Here is a 19,682-nt window from a genome sequence, read left to right on the forward strand (position 1 = left end):
ATTCATTCAATTTATTGGAGACAGTGTCTTGCTCTGCCACCCGAGCTAGAGTGCAGCGGCATCATTATATTAGCTCACTGCAACCACAAACTCCTGGGCTCAAGCAATCCTGCCTTCTAAGTAGCTGGGACTACCAATACATGTCACCATGCCTGGCTAAGTTTTCTATTTTTGGTAGAGACAAGGTCTCGCTCTTGCTTAGGCTGGTCTCAAACTCCTGGCTTCAAGCGATCCTCCCGCCTCCCGAAGTGCTAGGAGAAATTATTTATTTTTAATGATATTTACTTTTTGAATATTTACATCATTGAAAAAAGTTTTTTAAGTTTAAGAGGATATACAATTTAAAAAATCTGGCTGAGTGTGGTGACTCACACTTGTAATCCTAGCACTCTGGGAGGCCAAGGCGGGAGGATTGCTTGAGCTCAGGAGTTCGAGACCAGCCTGAGCAAGAGCAAGACCCCATCTCTACTATAAATAGAAAGAAATTAGCCAAACAACTAAAAATAGAAAAAATTAGCCAGGCATGGTGGCGCATGCCTGTAGTCCCAGCTACTCGGGAGGCTGAGGCAGGAGGATCGCTTGAGCCCAGGAGTTTGAGGTTGCTGTGAGCTAGGCTGACGCCACGGCACTCTAGCCCAGGCAACAGAGTGAGACTCTTTCTCAAAAAAAAAAAAAAAAAAAAAATCATCCAAGTGTTACAGCTCTTTTAGAATTTGTCTAGTAGGTTTTCTGGTCCTCGCCGGAAAAGCCATAAAAGGAAGGAAAAAAGAAAAAAAATCTCCCTTCTCACTTTTGTCCCCAAGTTGTCCAGTGCTCCTTATAGGAAACAACTAATGTTATCAGTTTCTTATGTATCTTATAAGAGATATTCTATGCATACGTAAATAAATATGTATCATCTTTCCTTTTCTCTTTTTCTTAGACACCATATAATCTACATTTTTCTGAATCTTGATTGTGTCTTAACATTGTATATTGGAGGTCCTTCCAACCTATACATTCTGCTTTTTTTTTTTTTTTTTTTTTTTTTTGAGACAGAGTCTCACTCTGTTACCCAGGCTAGAGTGAGTGCCGTGGCGTCAGCCTAGCTCACAGCAACCTCAAACTCCTGAGCTCAAGCCATCCTCCTGCCTCAGCCTCCCAAGTAGCTGGGACTACAGGCATGCGCCACCATGCCTGGCTAATTTTTTCTATATATATTAGTTGGCCAATTTCTTTCTATTTATAGTAGAGACGGGGTCTCGCTCTTGCTCAGGCTGGTTGTGAACTCCTGACCTCAAGCAATCCACCCGCCTCGGCCTCCCAGAGTGCTAGGATTACAGGGTGAGCCACTGTGCCTGGCCCACAAAAAGACTTATTTGGAAATATTCATAGCAGCTTTAACCATATGGCCAAAAATTAGAAACAAATTGTTGAATTTTCTTGCAATGGAATACTACTAAGGAATGAAAAGGAATGAGGGTGGGGCAAAAAATAAAAGAAAAAATAAAGAAAAAGAGAAAATAAAAAAGAGAAAAGGAATGAACTACTGTTTTGTTCAACAACATGAATAAGGCTGGGTGCAGTGGCTCACGCCTGTAATCCTAGCACTCTGGGAGGCCGAGGCGGGCAGATTGCTCGAGGTCAGGAGTTCGAAACCAGCCTGAGCAAGAGCGCAACCCTGTCTCTACTATAAATAGAAAGAAATTAATTGGCCAATTAAAAGAAATAAAAAAACAACATGAATAAATCTCAGAAACATCATGCTTAGCAAAAGAAATGAGCACAAAAGAATATGTGCTGTATAATTCTATTTGTATGAAATTGTGGAAAGGCACATCTAATATTTAGTGACAGAAAGCCGATCAGTGGTCTGGGGCTAAGGGTGGTACGGTTTAATTGCAAAGAAATATAAGAGAACTAAACTATTTGGGATGATGAAAATTGATTGTGGTTGTAATTACAAGTGTGTACACGTTTGTCGTAATTCATCAAACTATAGAATTTGACACTATAAACCTGAAATGAGCATTTATTTATTTCCACAGGTCAAAGTGAAGGAGATGAAATGAGTATTTAATAGTATATAAATGGGCAGCTGTGTAAAAAAAACAGTGTATAAATTACACTTCAATACATTTTATTTTATTTTTCATCTTACATTCTTATTTATTATAATATATAAGTAGATCTGTTTCATGTAAAATAACTACCTATCAAACAGTCACACCAAGGCATTCTACTGGTAATTTCCCCAAAATCAATTCAGGTAAAATTAAGATGTTTATGTACTTCACAGGCTATCAAAACTTGAGACTTCATTATTGATTTCAATTCTGAGGCCACAGACACAATTCAAGATACACATAAACTGGGGTAAGGTGGTAAACATGGGCTGAAAGAAATCGCAGCATTCAGGAAAATTAAACTGTGTATTTTGCTTTCATTAGAGTCACAATGTGAATAGCAAAACTTGTGCGTATCTCATAGCTCTTTAAAAAAAAAAAAAGCTAGTGGGTTTTTTAAAAAACCCACTCTCAGAGTAAGACTCTGTCTCCAAAAAAATAAAAAAATACATTTGATTTTAAAAAGAAAAATACAGGCCTGGCGCTGTGGCTCACGCCTGTACTCCTAGCTCTTGGGAGGCCGAGGCGGGCGGATTGCTCAAGGTCAGGAGTTCAAAACCAGCCTGAGCAAGAGCGAGACCCTGTCTCTACTATAAATAGAAAGAAATTAATTGGCCAACTGATATATATATATAAAAAAAAAAAATTAGCCGGGCATGGTGGCGCATGCCTGTAGTCCCAGCTACTCGGGAGGCTGAGGCAGGAGGATGGCTTGAGCCCAGGAGTTTGAGGTTGCTGTGAGCTAAGCTGACGCCACGGCACTCACTCTAGCCTGGACAACAAAGCGAGACTCTGTCTCAAAAAAAAAAAATACAATTAGGCAATAAAAGGAGATGAAGTACTAATAGAACATCAGAAACCTTATGCTAGTGAAAGAAGCTAACTATAAAAGATGATCTATTATATGATCTCATTTAAGTGAAGTGTTCTGAAAAGACAATAGAGAGTGACTGCAAATGGGCATGAAGAATTGGGTGGGTGATGAAAAATGTTCTAAAATCAGATTTTGATCACAGTACAACTTCATAAATTTATTAAAATTCTTTTAATGGTACTCTTGAATGAATTTATGGTATGTAAATTGTATTCTGGCTCACACCTGTAATCCCAGCACTTTAGGAGGCCAAGGTAGGAGGATCTCTTGAGGCTAGGAGTTCAAGACCAGCCTGGGCAACATGGTGAGACCTCATCTCTACAAAAAAAAAAAAAATTAAATTAGCCAGGTATGGTGATACATGCCTTTAGTCTCTGCTACTTGGGAAGCTGAGGCAGGAGGATCGCTGGAGCCCAGGAGTTTAAGGTTGCAGTGAACTATGATGAGGCTACTGCACTACAGCCTGGGCAACAGACCTTGTCTCAAAAGGAAAAAAAAAGAGTATTGACCATGTAATCCAGCAATGCGCTCTTGGTATTTACCCAAATGAGTCAAAAATTTATGTCCACACAAAAACCTGTACTTGGATATTAATAGCTTTATTCATAATTGCCAAAACTTGGAAGCAAGCAAGATGTCCTTCAGCAGGTGAACAGACAGATAAAATGTGGTACACATCCAGGCAATGAAATATATTATTCAGTGCTTGGAAGAAATGAGCTATCAAGCCATGAAAAGACATGTCAGAGGCTCCAATGCATATGACTAAGTGAAAGAAGCCAATCTGAAAAGGCTACATACTGGATGATTCCAACTATGTGACATTCTGGAAAAGGCAAAAGTGCGGAGACAGTAAAAAGATCTGTGGTTGCCAGGGATTGAGGGGAAAAGGGGATAAACAGGTAGAGCACAGGGATTTTTAGGGCAGGGAAACTATTCTGTATGATACTGTAATAGTAGATACCTGTCATTATACATTTGTCAAGACTTGTAGAATGTACAACACCAAGAAATTAGCTCTAATGTAAACTATGGGGGTGATGATAATGTGTCAGTATAGGCTCAATGATGGTAACAAGGGTACCACTCCTGCCGGAAGTTGACAGTAGGGGAGGCTGGGCATGAGTATGGGGGTAGGAAGTACATGGAACTCTGTACTTTCCACTCAATTTTGCTGTAAACCTAAAACTGCTCTAAAAAATAAAGTCAGGCTGGACACCGTGTCTCACCCAGTAATCCCAGCACTTTGGGAGGCCAAGGCGAGATGACTGCTTGAGGTGAGGAGTTTGAAAGCAGCCTGGGCAACATAAAGAGACCCTGTCTCTACCAAAAAAAAAAAAATTAATTAGCCAGGCAGGATGCCACATGCCTGTAATTCTAGCTACTCAGGAGGCTAAGGTGGGAGAATTGCTTGAGCCCAGGAATTTGAGGTTATAGTGAGCTGTGATTACACCACTGCATTCCAGCCTGGGTGACAGAGCAAGACCGTGTCTCAAAAAAATAAATAAAAAATAAAGTGTATTTTAAAAAAAGAAAGGAAATGAGCTACCAAGCCATAAAAAGACATAGAGGAACCTCCAATGCATATTACTTAGTGAAAGAAGCACTGTGGAAAGACTACATAGTATATAATTTCAACTATATAACATTCATGGAGACAGTAAAAAGATCTGTGGTTAGCAAGGGTTAAGGGGGAAGGAGGGGTGCATATAATGAGCACAGAGGAGTTTTAGGTCAGTGAAACTATTCTGTGTCATAGTATTAATATGGTAACAAATGTATTGTTCTGGCAGTGGGGACGTACAGATAGTGAAGAAGGCTATGCCAGCATGGAGGCAGGGAGAATAATGGGAACTTTGTACTTTCTCCTTAATTTTGCTGTGAACTTACAACATCTCTAAGATATAAAATCTATTAAAAAATGGTTGTTCAGGCTGGGTACAGTGGCTCATGCCTATAATCCTAGCACTCTGGGAGGCCAAGGTGGGAGGATTGCTCAAGGTCAGGAGTTTGAAACCAGCCTGAGCAAGAGCGAGACCCCGTCTCTACTAAAAATACAAAGAAACTAATTGAACAACTAAAAATATATAGAAAAAATGAGCCGGGCATGGTGGCACATGCCTGTAGTCCCAGCTACTTGGGAGGCTAAGACAGGAGGATCACTTGAGCCCAGGAGTTTGAGGTTGCTGTGAGCTAGGCTGACTCCATGGCACTCACTCTAGCCTGTGCAACAAAGTGAGACTCTGTCGAAAAAGAAAAAGAAAAAAAATGGCTGTTGAAATAAAAATAGCAAAATATTGTGGGTTATTGTGGGGTAAAATAAAATGCATGACAATAGCATAAATTCAGGAATGGAAAAATGGAAGTATTATATATTAATGTAAGGTTCTTTTTTTTATTATTATTTATTTGCCGTGGTGACGGCCTAGCTCACAGCAACCTCAATCTCCTGAGCTCATATGAACCTACTGCCTCAGCCTCCCAAGTAGCTGAGACTACAGGCATGTGCCACCATGCCCGGCTAATCTTTTGTATATATATTTTTAGTTGGTCAATTAATTTCTTTCTATTTTTTTTCTTTTTTTTCTTCCAAAGACACCAACTGCAGTATCTTTCTATTTTTTTAGTAGAGACGGGGGTCTCGCTCAGGCTGGGTTTTGTTTGTTTGTTTGTTTGTTTGTTTGAGACAGAGTCTCGCTTTGTTGCCCAGGCTAGAGTGAGTGCCGTGGCTTCAGCCTAGCTCACAGCAACCTCAAACTCCTGGGCTCAAGCGATCCTCCTGCCTCAGCCTCCCAAGTAGCTGGGACTATAGGCTTGCGCCACCATGCCCGGCTAATTTTTTCTATATATATTAGTTGTCCAATTAATTTCTTTCTATTTTTAGTAGAGATGGGGTCTCGCTCTTGCTCAGGCTGGCTTCTAACTCCTGACCTTGAGCGATCAGCCTGCCTTGGCCTCCCAGAGTGCTAGGATTACAGGTGTGAGCCACCGCGCCTGGCCACTAGTTAGTCTGAAATATTAATATCAAAGTAGATATCAGGGCAAAGATACCAGGAATAAAGAAGGTAATTTCATAATGATATGAGGGTCAATTAATGAAAAGGTCATAATGATCCTAAATGTTTGTGTACCTTTTATTAAAGAGCTTCAAAATACATGAATCAAAAACTGTAGGCTGGGCACTGTGGCTCACACCTGTAGTTCTAGCAGTCTGGGAGGCTGAGGCGGGAGCATTTCTTGAGCTCAGAATTTTGAGACCAGCCTGAGCAAGAGTGAGACCCTGTCTCTACTAAAAATAGAAAAAAAAAATAGCTGGGCATAGTGGTGTGTGCCTGTAGTCCCAGCTGGGAGGCTGAGGCAGGAGGATAGCTCTAGGCCAGGAGTTAGAGGTTGCTGCAAGCTATGATGATGTCACTGCACTCTACCCTGGGCAACAGACAGACTGTCTCCAAAACAAAAGGAAACAAAACAAAAACCAAACTGATGGCCGGGCGTGGTGGCTCACGCCTGTAATCCTAGCTCTCTGGGAGGCCGAGGCGGGCGGATTGCTCAAGGTTAGGAGTTTGAGGTTGCTGTGAGCTAGGCTGACGCCACGGCACTCACTCTAGCCTGGACAACAAAGCGAGACTCTGTCTCAAAAAAAAAAAAAAAAAAAAACCAAACTGATAAACTGCAAGGAGAAATAGAAAAATCCACAATTTGCGTCAGAGATTTCAATTTCCTCTCTCAATAACTGATAGAACAAGTAGCCATAAAATCAATAAGGAAAGGATACAATAGAAGTGACCAACACTATCAATCAGATTGACCTGGTGGACATTTATAGAGCATTCTATAGAAATCAATAACAGATTCTAACACTGTGCAGGAGAGGGAGAAGAAAAGAAAAAATGAAACAGTGTACTTTTAGATAACCCATGTGTCAAATAAGAAATCAAAATAAAAATTAGAAAATACTTTGAACTGAATGAAAATGAAACCACAACATATCATAATTTATGGGATTCTGCTAAAGCAGTAGCTAGGGAGTGAATTTTTAGCACTAAACACATTAGAACAGAAGAAGGCCGGGGCGGAGGCTCAGGTGTGTAATCCTAGCACTCTGGGAGGCCAAGGCGGGAATATTGCTCAAGGTCAGGAGTTTGAAACCAGCCTGAGCAAGAGCAAGACCCCATCTCTACTATAAATAGAAAGAAATTAATTGGACAACTAAAAATATATAGAAAAAATTAGCCGGGCATAGATGGCGTAGTCCCAGCTACTTAGGAGGCTGAGGTAGGAGGATCGCTTGAGCCCAGGAGTTTGAGGTTACTGTGAGCTAGGCTGACACGACGGCACTGTAGCCCAGGTAAGAGAGCGAGAGTCTGTGTCAAAGATAAATAAAAATGAATTGTACACTTAAAAAAATGGTTAAAATGGCAAATTTTATGTTACATATATTTTACTAAATTTAAACAATTAATAATGTGATATGCCAAAAATTGTACACTTTAAATGGTTGAACTGTGTAGTGTGTGAATTTATATCTTAATAAAGCTGTTTTTTAAAGAAGTGCATACTGTATGATTCCATTTATATAAAACTCTAGGAAATTAAAACAATTATATAGTGACAGAAACTCTAATTTGCACACTACTTCATTGTGTGTGTGTTTTTTAAATATTTAATTAATTAATTAATTTTAGAGACAGAATCTCGCTAAATTTTCCCTGCTGGTCTCAAACTCCTGGGCTCAAGCGATCCTCCTGCCTCAGCCTCCCGAGTAGCTGGGACTACAGGCATGCGCCACCATGCCCCGCTAATTTTTCTCACCGCTGCGCCTGGCTTTTTTTTTTTTTTCTAAGAATTATTTTATGTATTTTTTACCTCATCGTCTTTTATCGCCTCCATTTTTTCAAATCATTTCTCAGATCCCTGAGAATCTGCCTATTTATGTTAATATTCGTCCTAAGGAGGATACTTGACCTGGAGGGTCTGGGCAGGAGGGGGTGGTCTGACTTTGCCAAGGGAAAGGCGAGACTTGGGGACTCCCGGATCAAATGACTTGTGCTGGCGTCGCGATCTAAATAGTCAATCACCTGAAGGTGTAGTTTGGAAGCGTGGGACTTACCGACCCCGAGGCTGGCCCTAGAACTCCACTTCCCAGGAGGTCTCGGGGCGTAGAGTGCAGACTGCGTCCGACGGCGGGGTGGGACTCGGTCGCTATCCCGGATGTGGCGCGGAGCTCGCTGAGTTTGCCAGTCCCAACGCGAGACTCCTGGGAGGCTCCGCCAGTCGCGGCTGAACGGCGCTGGAAGACGGTCACACTTAGTCGGGTAACATTGATTGCGAACCCCTCAGCCGATCCCCAACTCCGATTTTCTCCCCTTGAGTGTCCCCATCCCCCGGGACAGTTGCCTTAGTATATAGGACACACTCCCCTGATGGAAGGAATTGGAGGGTGCGGTGAGGTGTGTGTCTGTCGGGGAGACTGAGCCAGCTCTTCCTATTTGGGAATCCAGTGGATTCCTGAAGGCACCTCTCTGTCCCAGGCTCACGAGTCCATATGAAGCCCAGGAACCAACTACCCTTGATGGAGCAGGATGTGATGAAGTGCCGAACGGGCTTGGGGTGTCTTGATGGGTCACTAGGATTGCTTTTCCTCCAGTTAAGTTTCCAAGTGCAAGAAGATAATCTCCCCTAGCTCAAGGTTGGGTTGTGTTCATGGCTTCCTTCACCCCCGAATGTCCTAGAATCTCCTTTGACCTGTCTTGAACCAAATAAATCAGTGTTTAATGTGAAAAGCTCCCCTAATTTAGTAGATAACTAAGATGCAGAAAGTACAGTAAATAAAAATGGGGGGGCTTGCTACTGAATTGTTTTGGTTTCAGAAAGCCCAGAAAGTGATTTTTAGTAGATGTAGAATCAGACTTGTGGGGAGGTTGAGACTTGGAGAATGTGTTAGAAACAGTACGAGTTTGAGCCGCACTTTTGTATTGACTGTTGTTCGCACTTTTGTATTGTGTCTCTAGCCTAGGAGGAAATTGACCACTAGGCAGACTGTGTGTGTGAAAGATGCCTTATTAGATGAGATTGGAAAACTTAGAAGAAACTGTAATACCAACATGAAGAATGTGATTATGAGGAATCTGCAGCTTTTAGGGCACGTGTGGCCCTCCGGATCCCCGAGTGCGGCCCCTCAACCGAATCCAAACTTCACAGAACAAGGCCGCACTCAAGGATCCAGGCCACATGTTGGCCCCAAGGCCCCAGGTTCTGGATTTTGGGGACAAAGCCACGCATATGGACTAACTCAGAAAGCATTCTTCCGCCATCTCTACAGCTCAGGCCTCCCAATTTACAATCCTCTAGGCATACCTGAAGATCTCTGAGCTGCTGTCCATTCCTCACAGTGCTGCTGTGAGGCTTAATAAGATAAGGTGTGTGGAAGTACCTACTACAATGCCTATAACAGGCTCTCAGTTTTTAGTTTCCCTTTGATTCCCCATAGCAACTTTTTGCTTTGTGTATTATGCTTTGCTTTTTATATAGCTCCTGCATTTGCCACAAAATGGTCAGCTTCTAGCATTCCTAGCATTCGGGGTGTCTTTTTTTTTTTAAACCCTTTAAAAAATCCCTCCTAGCAGTGCCTTGCCCAGTGTAGTATGTGGGAGAGAGGACGGACAGTGGTGATGATGGGGGAAAGCTGAGCGTGCGTGCTCCTTAACAGGACAGCATAATGCCAGGTGCTGCAGCCGACGGAAACAAGCTCCTCTCATATATGTGATGATCAACCTAAAATCTTGGCCTTTCTTTTGTATCTCTCAGAGCCCCCAACCTTTTAAAAAAGAGTATTTTATTTTTTTATTTATAAACAAAAAAATTTATTTCTTACAGTTATGAGGCTGAGAATCCAAGGTCTACAGGCTACAACTGGTAACAGCCTATTTGCTGGTGGGGACTCCGCAGAGCCCTGAGGTGGCTCAGGGAGTCAGTCACATTTCGAGGGGTCTGAGAGTGCTCACTCAGGTCTCTCTTCCTCTTACAAAACCACCAGTCCAACTCCCATTTGAATTTATTGTTCTGTGAATGGATTATCCATTTGTGAGGGCAGAGCCCTCATGATTTAATCACCTCTTAAAGGCCCTACCTCTCAATACTGCCACATTGGGGATTAACTTTCAACTTGAGTTTTGGAGGGGACATTCCAACCATAGCATTCTGCCCTTGGCAAACTCGTGTCCTTCTCACAAACAAATTCAGTCCCCCCCAGACTCGTGTCCTTCTCACAAACGAATTCATTCCATCCCCATAACCCCAAAGTCTTATCTGTGAGTTTGTAAAAATCAAAACAAGTTATCTACTTCAAGATACAATTGTGGGACAAGCATAGGGGACGAATTCCCCATTCCAGAAGGGGGAAATAGGCAAGAAGAAAGGGGTAACAGGCCCCAAGCAAGTACGAACCCCAAGAGAGCACACACTGGATCTTCAGACTCCAGAATACTCTCCCTTGACTCCGTAGTCCGGCATCCGCAGCACACCCGTGTGGGGGTTGGGCCCCAAGGCCTGGTGCAGACTTGCCCCGATGGCTTCACTGGGCTCCGTCTACACAGCTCTCCCTGGCTAGTGTTGCTTGTCAGTGCTACAGTTCTGGGGGCTTCGTGGTGGTCTGGCTCCCATGGGACCATCAGGCATTGCTCTAGGTGGGGGTCTCCGCAGTGGCTCTGCCCCTGAGGCTAGTCTCTGCCTGGCCTCCCGGGCTTTAGATGACATCCTTTAAAATCTGGGTGGAGGCTGCCATGCTACCACAGCATTTACTTTCTGCAAGCCTGCATGCAGAATTAGCACCCTGGGGGGGGCATTAAGGTTTACAATTTGTACCTTCAGGAGCTGCCTCTTGAGGGGGAGGTGGAGCTCGGCAGCAGTGCCGGCCTGTCCTCAGAAACCATTGTGCCCCCAGGCCTCTGGGACTGTGAATGGAGAGGCAGCCTCTAAGATTTGTGAAATGCCTTTGGGGCCTTACTCCCATTGTCTTGACTATTAGCACCTGGCTCCCTTTTAGTCATGCTAATCTCTTTAGGAAGCCCCGCACCCTTCTATTCTCTTTCTCTACCACTTGGCCAGGCTGCCAGTTTTCCATATTTCCCTTTTCTATAGCAGTCCACAGTTATAAGTAACCAAGCAGCTGCCTGAGCACTTTGCTTTTAGAAATTTCTTCTGCCAGGTACCCTACTTCATTACTCTCGAGTTTAGACTTCTACAAAGCCCTTGGGCTCCATGGACTCAGTTCAGCCAAGTTCTTTGCCAATTTATAATAACGAAGGCCTTCAATCCAGTCCCCAATACCTTGTTCCTCAGTTCCATCTGAAACCTTGTCAGAATGGCCTTTACTGTCCATACTTCTACAGCACTCTGGCCTCAATCACATATCCAATCTCTAAGGAGTTCCAAACTTTCCCTAGTCTTATTTTCTAAACCCTCATCAGGATCTGCGCTTTTTCTAGCCTGCTCCTCCACATTCTTCCAGCTTCTGTCCATTACTCAGTTCCAAAGCCACTCCATATTTTCAAGTATTTGTTACCAGCAACACCCCACTTCTCAATACCAATTTTCTTTTTTTTCTCATAGATCTCACCAAGTCAGACTCAGTACCAATTTTCTTAGTCCATTTTCTGTTCCTTGTAACAGAATACCTGAAACCGCATAATATATTAAGAAAAGAAATCTAGTTCTTACACTTATGGAGGCTGAAAAATCCAAGGTCAAGAGGCTACATCTAGTAAGAGCCTTCTTGCTAGTGGGGATTCTACAGAGTTGCTAGGTGGTGCAGGGAATCCCATGGTGAGAGGTCTGAGCATCAAGTATTATTTTAAGACTTTTTTTTTTTTTTGAGACAGGGTCTCGTTCTGTTGCCGGGGCTAGAGTGCCATGGAGTCATCAGAGCTCACTGCAAACCTCAAACTCCTGGGCTCAAGTGATCCTCCTGCCTCAGCCTCTCAGGAAGCTGGGACTACAGGCACGCACTGCCACCGTCTGGCTAATTTTTGTATGAGAGTTTTTAACTATGAAGAATTAAAAACATACACACGCATAGAGAAAGTAGTGTAATGACTGTGTGGGCTGAACAAATAAGTGAATTATACAAAGCAGGTCCCCCTCCCCAATACCTGGGCTTTTTGTTGAACCCTCCCTTTCATAGAAGGTCTGCTGCAGGTGAGGCTTTTGATAGGAAATTGATACTGCTTTGGGTTTTGTCTCAGCTGAGATGTTTTGGCTTTACTTCATTACCTAGCTCCTCAGCCATCAGTGTGCCTTGGGTGCCCACTGTGTGCAGACCATATATACCAGGAACATTGGAAATAGAAATGAGTGTAGATGTCCTTTCCTAGTTATAAAGAGCTGAGCTTGGGGTGCAAAGCAGTCTTTGTGCCTAAGAGTTTTACTCTGGTTCAGCAACCCCCTGAGTTTCACTGTTCTGAAAGCAGTCACTTGGAGCAGAGGTGCTGGACACTGTATGAGGAGGGTAGGCTGTAATTGCTATCGGCATTCAGAGGAGAAATTAATCCATACTGGCAAAGTCAAAGAAGGCTATCCTCAAGGCATGTGGTGGTAACTTTGCCCTGTTTCTATTGACCTTGTGTATTTGAGCAGTTATGCCTATTCCTAGATGGAAAAAAACAGTTTATGAAAACTGTCAATCAGTTAAAATTAAAAAATCTGAAAAAGATACAGAGCTGATGGTCATTGAATATCCTGGGGAGGTCACCTACCAGATCTAAACTTACATGTTCGGGATTTCTTTAAGCTGTGGGACCTGTGCTATAGACGACTTAGACGACTTCCAGGTGGAAGGCCTAGCTGCTCAGAATTGGTTCTTTGTGGGGAGAGAGCTACCCCTAGTGGGCTGTGGGAAGCATGCTCTGAGGGCCAGTTTTCTTCACCTTGACTCAAAATGAGGAGTTTTATTTTGTTTTTGCCTATGATATGGGCCTAATAAAGATTTTAGCTTTTAAGACAACAGGATGGAGAGTGTATCTATTCCCCCAAATCCTTGAGGTGAGAAATTAATTCTCAGATTTTTTTTCTGTAACCAAATACATATGACTATCCCCTTCCATGTTCTGACAACTTGAATTTAATGCTGTAAGGATTGGATCTGAAATTAGGGCAGTAGTTAAAAACCTACACAAAATGGAGTGCTTTGGGGCCTAATTTGAGTGTAGGACATTGATGGGGTATTAATAAATATGGGGGTATAAATATAGGAGCTCATAGTAAACATGCTTCTTGGAGATCATGTCATATCATTTATTCTGAACTACCTGATTCATGAAGAAATGGACAAGAGTATTGTACTATGACCTGTAATTTACTTAGAGGGGATGAGCCCCCTGGTTTGTCTAGCATTATAACCACATTACCAACTTTTTCCTTCCCTGGTAGTAGCATAGTAGAAGAATAACTATTGAGAAATCATTCTACTGATCAACACTATGGTGCTCACTGGTCGGTAGTGTTCTCCAGGGATTAGGGGGGTGGGGGGGTTGACTCACAACTGAGGGATGCGGTGAGCATTGTAGAGGGGAAGGGCATGCCTCTAACCCTTGCTAGGGAGAGGCAAAGATATAAAATATGACCAAAATGTTTGTACTCTCTTAATTTCCTGAAATAATAATAAAAAAAGAAGTCATTCTAGCTTCTAACACTTAATGAGTACTGCCTAAGTACTTAATGAGGATGGATAAGTACTACCCTTGCCTTCTTTCATTTAACCCTCAGGTGAAAAACTTTGTGCAAGTTCACAAAGCTTAGAAGGAGGACTGTTTTTTGACTCCAGGCAATCTGACTTCAGAGCCTTCACAGGTAATCTCTTCTCCATATGGCTCAGCCTGACTTGTCTGCCTTTATCTCCAGTATTATGATGTCACTGTTTTTCAGGAATGGAGGTTCCTTTGCTGAGTCTATAGCCACAGACCCAAAGGAGAGCCATGTTTCTTTTGTTTCAACCTTTATAGAAACCTTTCTATACCAATTTTTTTTAATTAGTTACAATTTATTGAGCGCCTAGAATATTAATAGTTTAGCACCTTTGATACAGTGTATCTGGACCATGTGACAACAGTGTTAACATAAATGCCTGTGTCCGTGAATGTTTTTAAAAATCTTTTTGGGCTTATAGTTTTGTTTGTTTGGTTGGTTTTTTTTTTGGAGACAGAGTCTCGCTCTGTTGTTCAGGCTAGAGTGAGTGCCATGGCGTCAGCCTAGCTCACAGCAACCTCAAACTCCTGGGCTCGAGCAATCCTCCTGCCTCAGCCTCCCAAGTAGCTGGGACTACAGGCATGCGCCACCATGCCCGGCTAATTTTTTCTATATATATTAGTTGGCCAATTAATTTCTTTCTATTTATAGTAGAGATGGTGTCTCGCTCTTGCTCAGGCTGGTTTCAAACTCCTGACCTCGAGTAGTCCTCCCAGAGTGCTAGGATTACAGGCGTGAGACACCGCGCCCTGCCGACTTATAGTTTTAATTTAATTTTTTTTGGAGGATCTGATGACAGCTTTGGATCTTCTTTACAGAAAAATTCACTTGTGGACATATACATAATATCGTACACAGCTAGTAAAACTTATCCTCTGGCAGTCCATAGACTCCAGGACAAGATCTCTTGCCCTATACAAACTTTTGCAGCTGACTATTCTATTGCATTAAGGGGGACAGAGCAGGCGTCCTCAAACTACGGCCCTCGGGCCACATGTGGGTGTTTTTGCCCGTTTGTTTTTTTACTTCAAAATAAGATATGTGCAGTGTGCATAGGAATTTGTTCATAGTTTTTTTTTTAAACTATGGTCCAGCCTTCCAACGGTCTGAAGGACAGTGAACTGGCCCCCTGTTTAAAAAGTCTGAAGGCCAGGCGTGGGGGCTCACGCCTGTAATCCTAGCACTCTGGGAGGCCGAGGCGGGCGGATTGCTCAACAATTTGAAACCAGCCTGAGCAAGAGCAAGACGCCGTCTCTACTATAAATAGAAAGAAATTAATTGGCCAACTAATATATATAGAAAAAATTAGCCGGGCATGGTGGCGCATGCCTGTAGTCCCAGCTACTCGGGAGGCTGAAGCAGGAGGATCGCTTGAGCCCAGGAGTTTGAGGTTGCTGTGAGCTAGGCTGACCCATGACACTCACTCTAGCCTGAGCAACACAGCGAGACTCTGTCTCAAAAAAAAAAAAAAAGTTTGAGGACCCCTGGGATAGAGAGTGGAGGGGTCCTCAGAGAGAAATATTTATGAAGCGTTAGACCCCTAAATTGACCAAATATGTCTGAACATTCTTTCTTTTTTTCTTATACATAGGACTACAAGGGAAGAATGCAGAAAATCAAATGTGTGCTTGTAGGAGATGGGGCTGTAGGTAAAACCTGCCTCCTCATCAGTTATACAACAAATGCCTTTCCTGAGGAGTATATCCCCACTGTCTTTGACAATTATAGTGCCCAGACATCTGTGGATGGCCAAATCGTCAGCTTGAACCTGTGGGACACTGCTGGCCAAGAGGAGTATGACCGACTGCGAACACTCTCCTACCCCCAGACCAATATCTTTGTCATTTGTTTTTCCATTGGCAACCCATCCTCTTATGCCAACGTAAGGCATAAGTGGCACCCAGAGGTCTCCCATCATTGCCCCAATGTACCTGTTCTGCTGGTAGGCACCAAGAGGGACCTGCGGAGTGACCTCGAAACAGTGAAGAAGCTGAAGGAGCAGAGCCTAGTGCCCACAACTCCTCAACAGGGCACCGCCCTGGCTAAGCAGGTGGGGGCTGTGAAGTATTTGGAATGTTCGGCTCTGATGCGGGATGGGGTGCGTGAGGTATTTTCAGAAGCTGTCCGGGCTGTGCTTTACCCTGCCACAAAGAAGAACACCAAGAAGTGCATCCTCTTATAGCTTTTGGGTGCTACGTGGGGACTGCACCTAAGGAGTTTAAGGGTTTAAAGGAGGGGATTCCTTTGATAGCAGTTAAGAGTGCCAGTATGAGCCATTTTTTTCTTCTACTAGAAACTCTAGACTCCAGGATATTTGGCTTTTGGAAGAATGAAGACAGACTAATTAGTTGGTACATGGCTGCTTTGAAATTTGGTCTGACCCTTATGGAGGAAGAGTGTGTGTGTGTGTCTGTCTGTCCGTCCCTCCCCTGTCAAAGTGGTAAGAGGAGATGCCACTCAGTGCTGTCCTTTCTCTCCTGGCGAGGCCATAACTGACCAGAGTCATCTAGTACTGTTCTTTGTGGGCTTTTGCTTGTCTGCTTTTAAATCTAATTTTAGCTGTCCTTGCTGTATTTACCATTGATCAAGTGTCTCACAGGACAGGTTATTCTGTTTTCAAATTGTTGCCTTAAACTTTATGATAGACTATTTTTTTTTTTTTTGAGACGGGGTCTTACTCTGTTGCCCCGGCTAGAGTGCAGTGGCATCATCAGAGCTCACTGCAACCTCAAACTCCTGGACTCACGTGATCCTCCAGTCTCAGCCTCCCAGTAGCGGGGACTATGAGCACGCACCATCGGGCCTGGCTAATTTTTCTATTTTTTGTAGAGACAGGGTCTCATTCTTGCTCGGGTTGGTCTCAAACTCCTGGCCTCAAGCAATCCTCCCCCTTTGGCCTCCCAAAGTGCTAGGATTACATGATATACTAATTTTTGAAAACCGTTTTTTCTTTTTTATTTTTCACGTGTACTTCTACTAGAATTGAAAACCACTGTATGTGTGATTCCTGGGTATTCCTCATGTTGACATGTTCCTCCCATTCTTGAGATGAGACATTTTCACAAAAATGGTTAAGTTGCATTTTCCAAATTTCTGTGAGATGGTAATAGATGTTCCTTAAAAGGGTTCTGTCATAAAATAAGCTCAGGAACCAGCAATTTAAATAAAATTGAACAGGTTCTTTTACAGCAAGCCTTTTTTTTTTTTTTTTTGAGACAGAGTCTCACTGTTGCCTGGGCTAGGGTGCTGTGGCGTTAGCCTAGCTCACAGCAACTTAAAACTCCTGGGCTCAAGCGATCCTCCTGCCTCAGCCTCCTAAGTAGCTGGGACTACAGGCATGCGCCATCATGCTCGGCTAATTTTTTCTATATATTTTTGGTTGTTTGGCTAATTTCTTTCTATCTTTAGTAGAGATGGGGTCTCACTCTTGTGAAGCTGGTCTTTTTTTTTTTTTTTTGACACAAGAGTCTCACTCTTGCCCAGGCTAGAGTGCCGTGGCGTCAGCCTAGCTCACAGCAACCTCAAACTCTTGGGCTCAGGCAATCCTCCTGCCTCAGCCTCCCGAGTAGCTGAGACTACAGGCATGTGCCACTATGCCCAGCTAATTTTTTTCTATATATTTTTAGTTGGCGAATTAATTTCTATTTTTTTTAGTAGAGACGGGGTCTCGCTCTTGCTCAGGCTGGTTTCAAACTCCTGACCTTGAGCGAGCCACCTGCCTCAGCCTCCCAGAGTGCTAGGATTACAGGTGTGAGCCACCGCGCCCATCCTACAGCAAAGCAAGACTTTATGAACAGTATGTATGCAACATTTCCCAAACTTATTACACCACTGAGCTTTTTTTTTTTTTGGGGGGGGGGGTCCCATGCAACACCTATTAATATCTCTGGTGACAGTTTCAGAGAAGCTGGAACTAGGAATTCCAAGGAGGAAGCTATAAAAATCCAAAAAGCCTAACGTGGTCTTGTTCTTTTATATGTTTCCTTCTTCATGCTCTTGAGACAAGCGTTTATCAGCATGGACTTGTTATTGGTTCCTCTGCTTCAGGGGATGGGTCTTGTATTTAGTCATGATAGTGCATTGGATATGGGATCTGATAATGAAATCTGCTCTCAGATTCTGATACCAGTTTGGGCCTCATAATGTGAAATTATCAATCCCCCATGAAAAACTGTGCCTGAGTCTTCATTTTTTTTTCTCTCTCCACCACCCTCTCTGAATCTGTTACTTTTTGTTTTAGGGATAGACTACTCAAGGATAACCACCCAAATAAAACAAAAATAAAATAAACAAATTGTCCTGCCAGTCATTGTCAGGGAGTTCTAAGCTTGCTTCTGGGACTTCTCTTCCACCTTCATTTCTGTGAGTCTATAAAGGCTGCCTTGCTGGCTTCCAATCCTTCCCTCAATACACCTCCCAGTATGTTTATTCAGCCCTGTGGGCCTTTTTTTTTTTTTCTTTTTAAAAGACTGGGTCTCCCTCTGTTGTCCAGGCTAGAGTGTAGTAGCACAATCATAGCTCACTGTAGCAGTGAACTTTTGGGTTCCAAGTCATCCTCCTGCCTCAGCCTCCCAAGTAGTTACAACTACAGGTGTGTGCCACCATGCCAACCTAATTTTTAAATTTTTTTTAAGAGACTGGGTCTTGCTATATTGCCTGGGCTGGTCTTGAAATATTTTAGAAATAATTTTTTAGTGTATGTATTATGAACTATTTGGAACATAAACTAAAAAATTTATTGTTTACCTGAAAGTCAGATTTAATGGTGCATATTGTATTTTTATTTAATAAATCTGGCAACACTACTCTTGGAGAATCGAACCTGGTCAAGCAGCCACCAAGTATTGATAGAAGATAAAAGGTTATATAAACTCCTTATTCTTCTTCCTTCCAGTTTCCCTTATCATGGACTAAAGTGTTTTATTTTCCTTTTCTTTCATTACTGCATTCTCCACTTCACAGTTCTTCACTGATGTCTGTTTCTACACCACTGATTATCTAAAGCTGTGGAGGGTCCAGGTTGGATACTATTGTCCTGCTCATGCTATCTCAATTTCAACATACTGTATCTATTTTCTGGTGCAAGACCCAAAGCCCTGTGTGGGGGATGGCAGGGATTCTGTCTGAGCAGTGTGTTTACTGGAAGAGGAGGGTGTTGTGGCCCTCCTCAAAAAGGCCCAGTAGCACTTTGGAAAGTGGGGCTGCTATTACAGTAGTGTGGGAACCACAGGAGTCAACTGGCCTGTGGGCTTGTGGATGAGTTTTCCTACAGCCAGCCAAATGAAAGCTCCAGTGTATTCCAGTCTCAGGATGTTCTGATTGATGCTGCTTGGGATACTTACAGGACTTTATGGTTGAAAGGGGCTAAGCTAGAAACAAGGCTGTCGCTTGTGGGGCTGTCTCTGGGAACTTTCCATTTAGCTACTGGAATCTTTTTAAGTGGCTTTTAATTTAATAGTGCCTCCTGCTCCTCCTTTGCCTGGCAAATTCCTAAATGTAAGCCTAGGTTTTGTTTGGGCAAACTTGTTTCCTCTAATAAATGGAGACGTGATCCTCAAGTCTGGGAGAGTGGGAGTATTCTCTCACACTGACAAAAAAAATCAGTCCTTTTTGTATTGGACTGATTTGATGGAACTGATTATACACTGACTTTTTATATTTAAAAGGAATTTGTATGAAGACCAACTTGCTGATATTACTTTTAAATTATTCATAATGGATGGTAATAAACTTTTCTGATTTTACCGAGTCCATTGCTTTCTTAAAAAAACAAAGCAATTCTACCCCTTGTCCCCTTTAAGTGGTTTCTATGCGCTCAACTTACAAAAGATGAAACTAAAACTGTCATATTGCACACTGCACCTGTAACTGTCTGCCCTTCTAACATTGATTCTGTCGATTCTACCCCTGCCACTTCATCCCCAGGATTTAGCTTCATTTCTGGATTCTCACTAATGACAGGT

At 42.9% G+C, this 19,682-nt stretch overlaps 1 protein-coding gene and 1 non-coding gene across 4 annotated transcripts; both read left to right on the forward strand.

The window, feature by feature from the left end:
- Positions 1 to 690: 690 nt before the first annotated feature.
- On the forward strand, positions 691 to 753 carry LOC142866095 (U7 small nuclear RNA). Its single transcript, XR_012916158.1, has one exon. It is a non-coding gene; the product is annotated as a U7 small nuclear RNA (small nuclear RNA).
- Positions 754 to 7,794: 7,041 nt separating this feature from the next.
- LOC105855287 (rho-related GTP-binding protein RhoG-like) lies at positions 7,795 to 19,682 on the forward strand. Of its 3 annotated transcripts, XM_075999654.1 has the most exons (3): positions 7,798 to 8,294; positions 13,741 to 13,824; positions 15,311 to 19,682. In XM_075999654.1, the coding sequence occupies exon 3, from the start codon at positions 15,326 to 15,328 to the stop codon at positions 15,899 to 15,901; it is 576 nt and encodes a 191-aa protein (XP_075855769.1). In that variant the 5' UTR covers positions 7,798 to 8,294; positions 13,741 to 13,824; positions 15,311 to 15,325; the 3' UTR covers positions 15,902 to 19,682. The 3 variants fall into 3 exon arrangements, with proteins under 3 accessions (XP_075855770.1, XP_075855769.1, XP_012591623.3); XM_075999655.1 differs by lacking the exon at positions 13,741 to 13,824 and having other exon boundaries at positions 7,795 to 8,294; XM_012736169.3 differs by lacking the exon at positions 7,798 to 8,294 and having other exon boundaries at positions 10,944 to 13,824.

The sequence above is a fragment of the Microcebus murinus genome, chromosome X (genome assembly GCF_040939455.1).
Source record: "Microcebus murinus isolate Inina chromosome X, M.murinus_Inina_mat1.0, whole genome shotgun sequence".
NCBI classification, from domain to species: Eukaryota; Metazoa; Chordata; class Mammalia; order Primates; family Cheirogaleidae; genus Microcebus; species Microcebus murinus.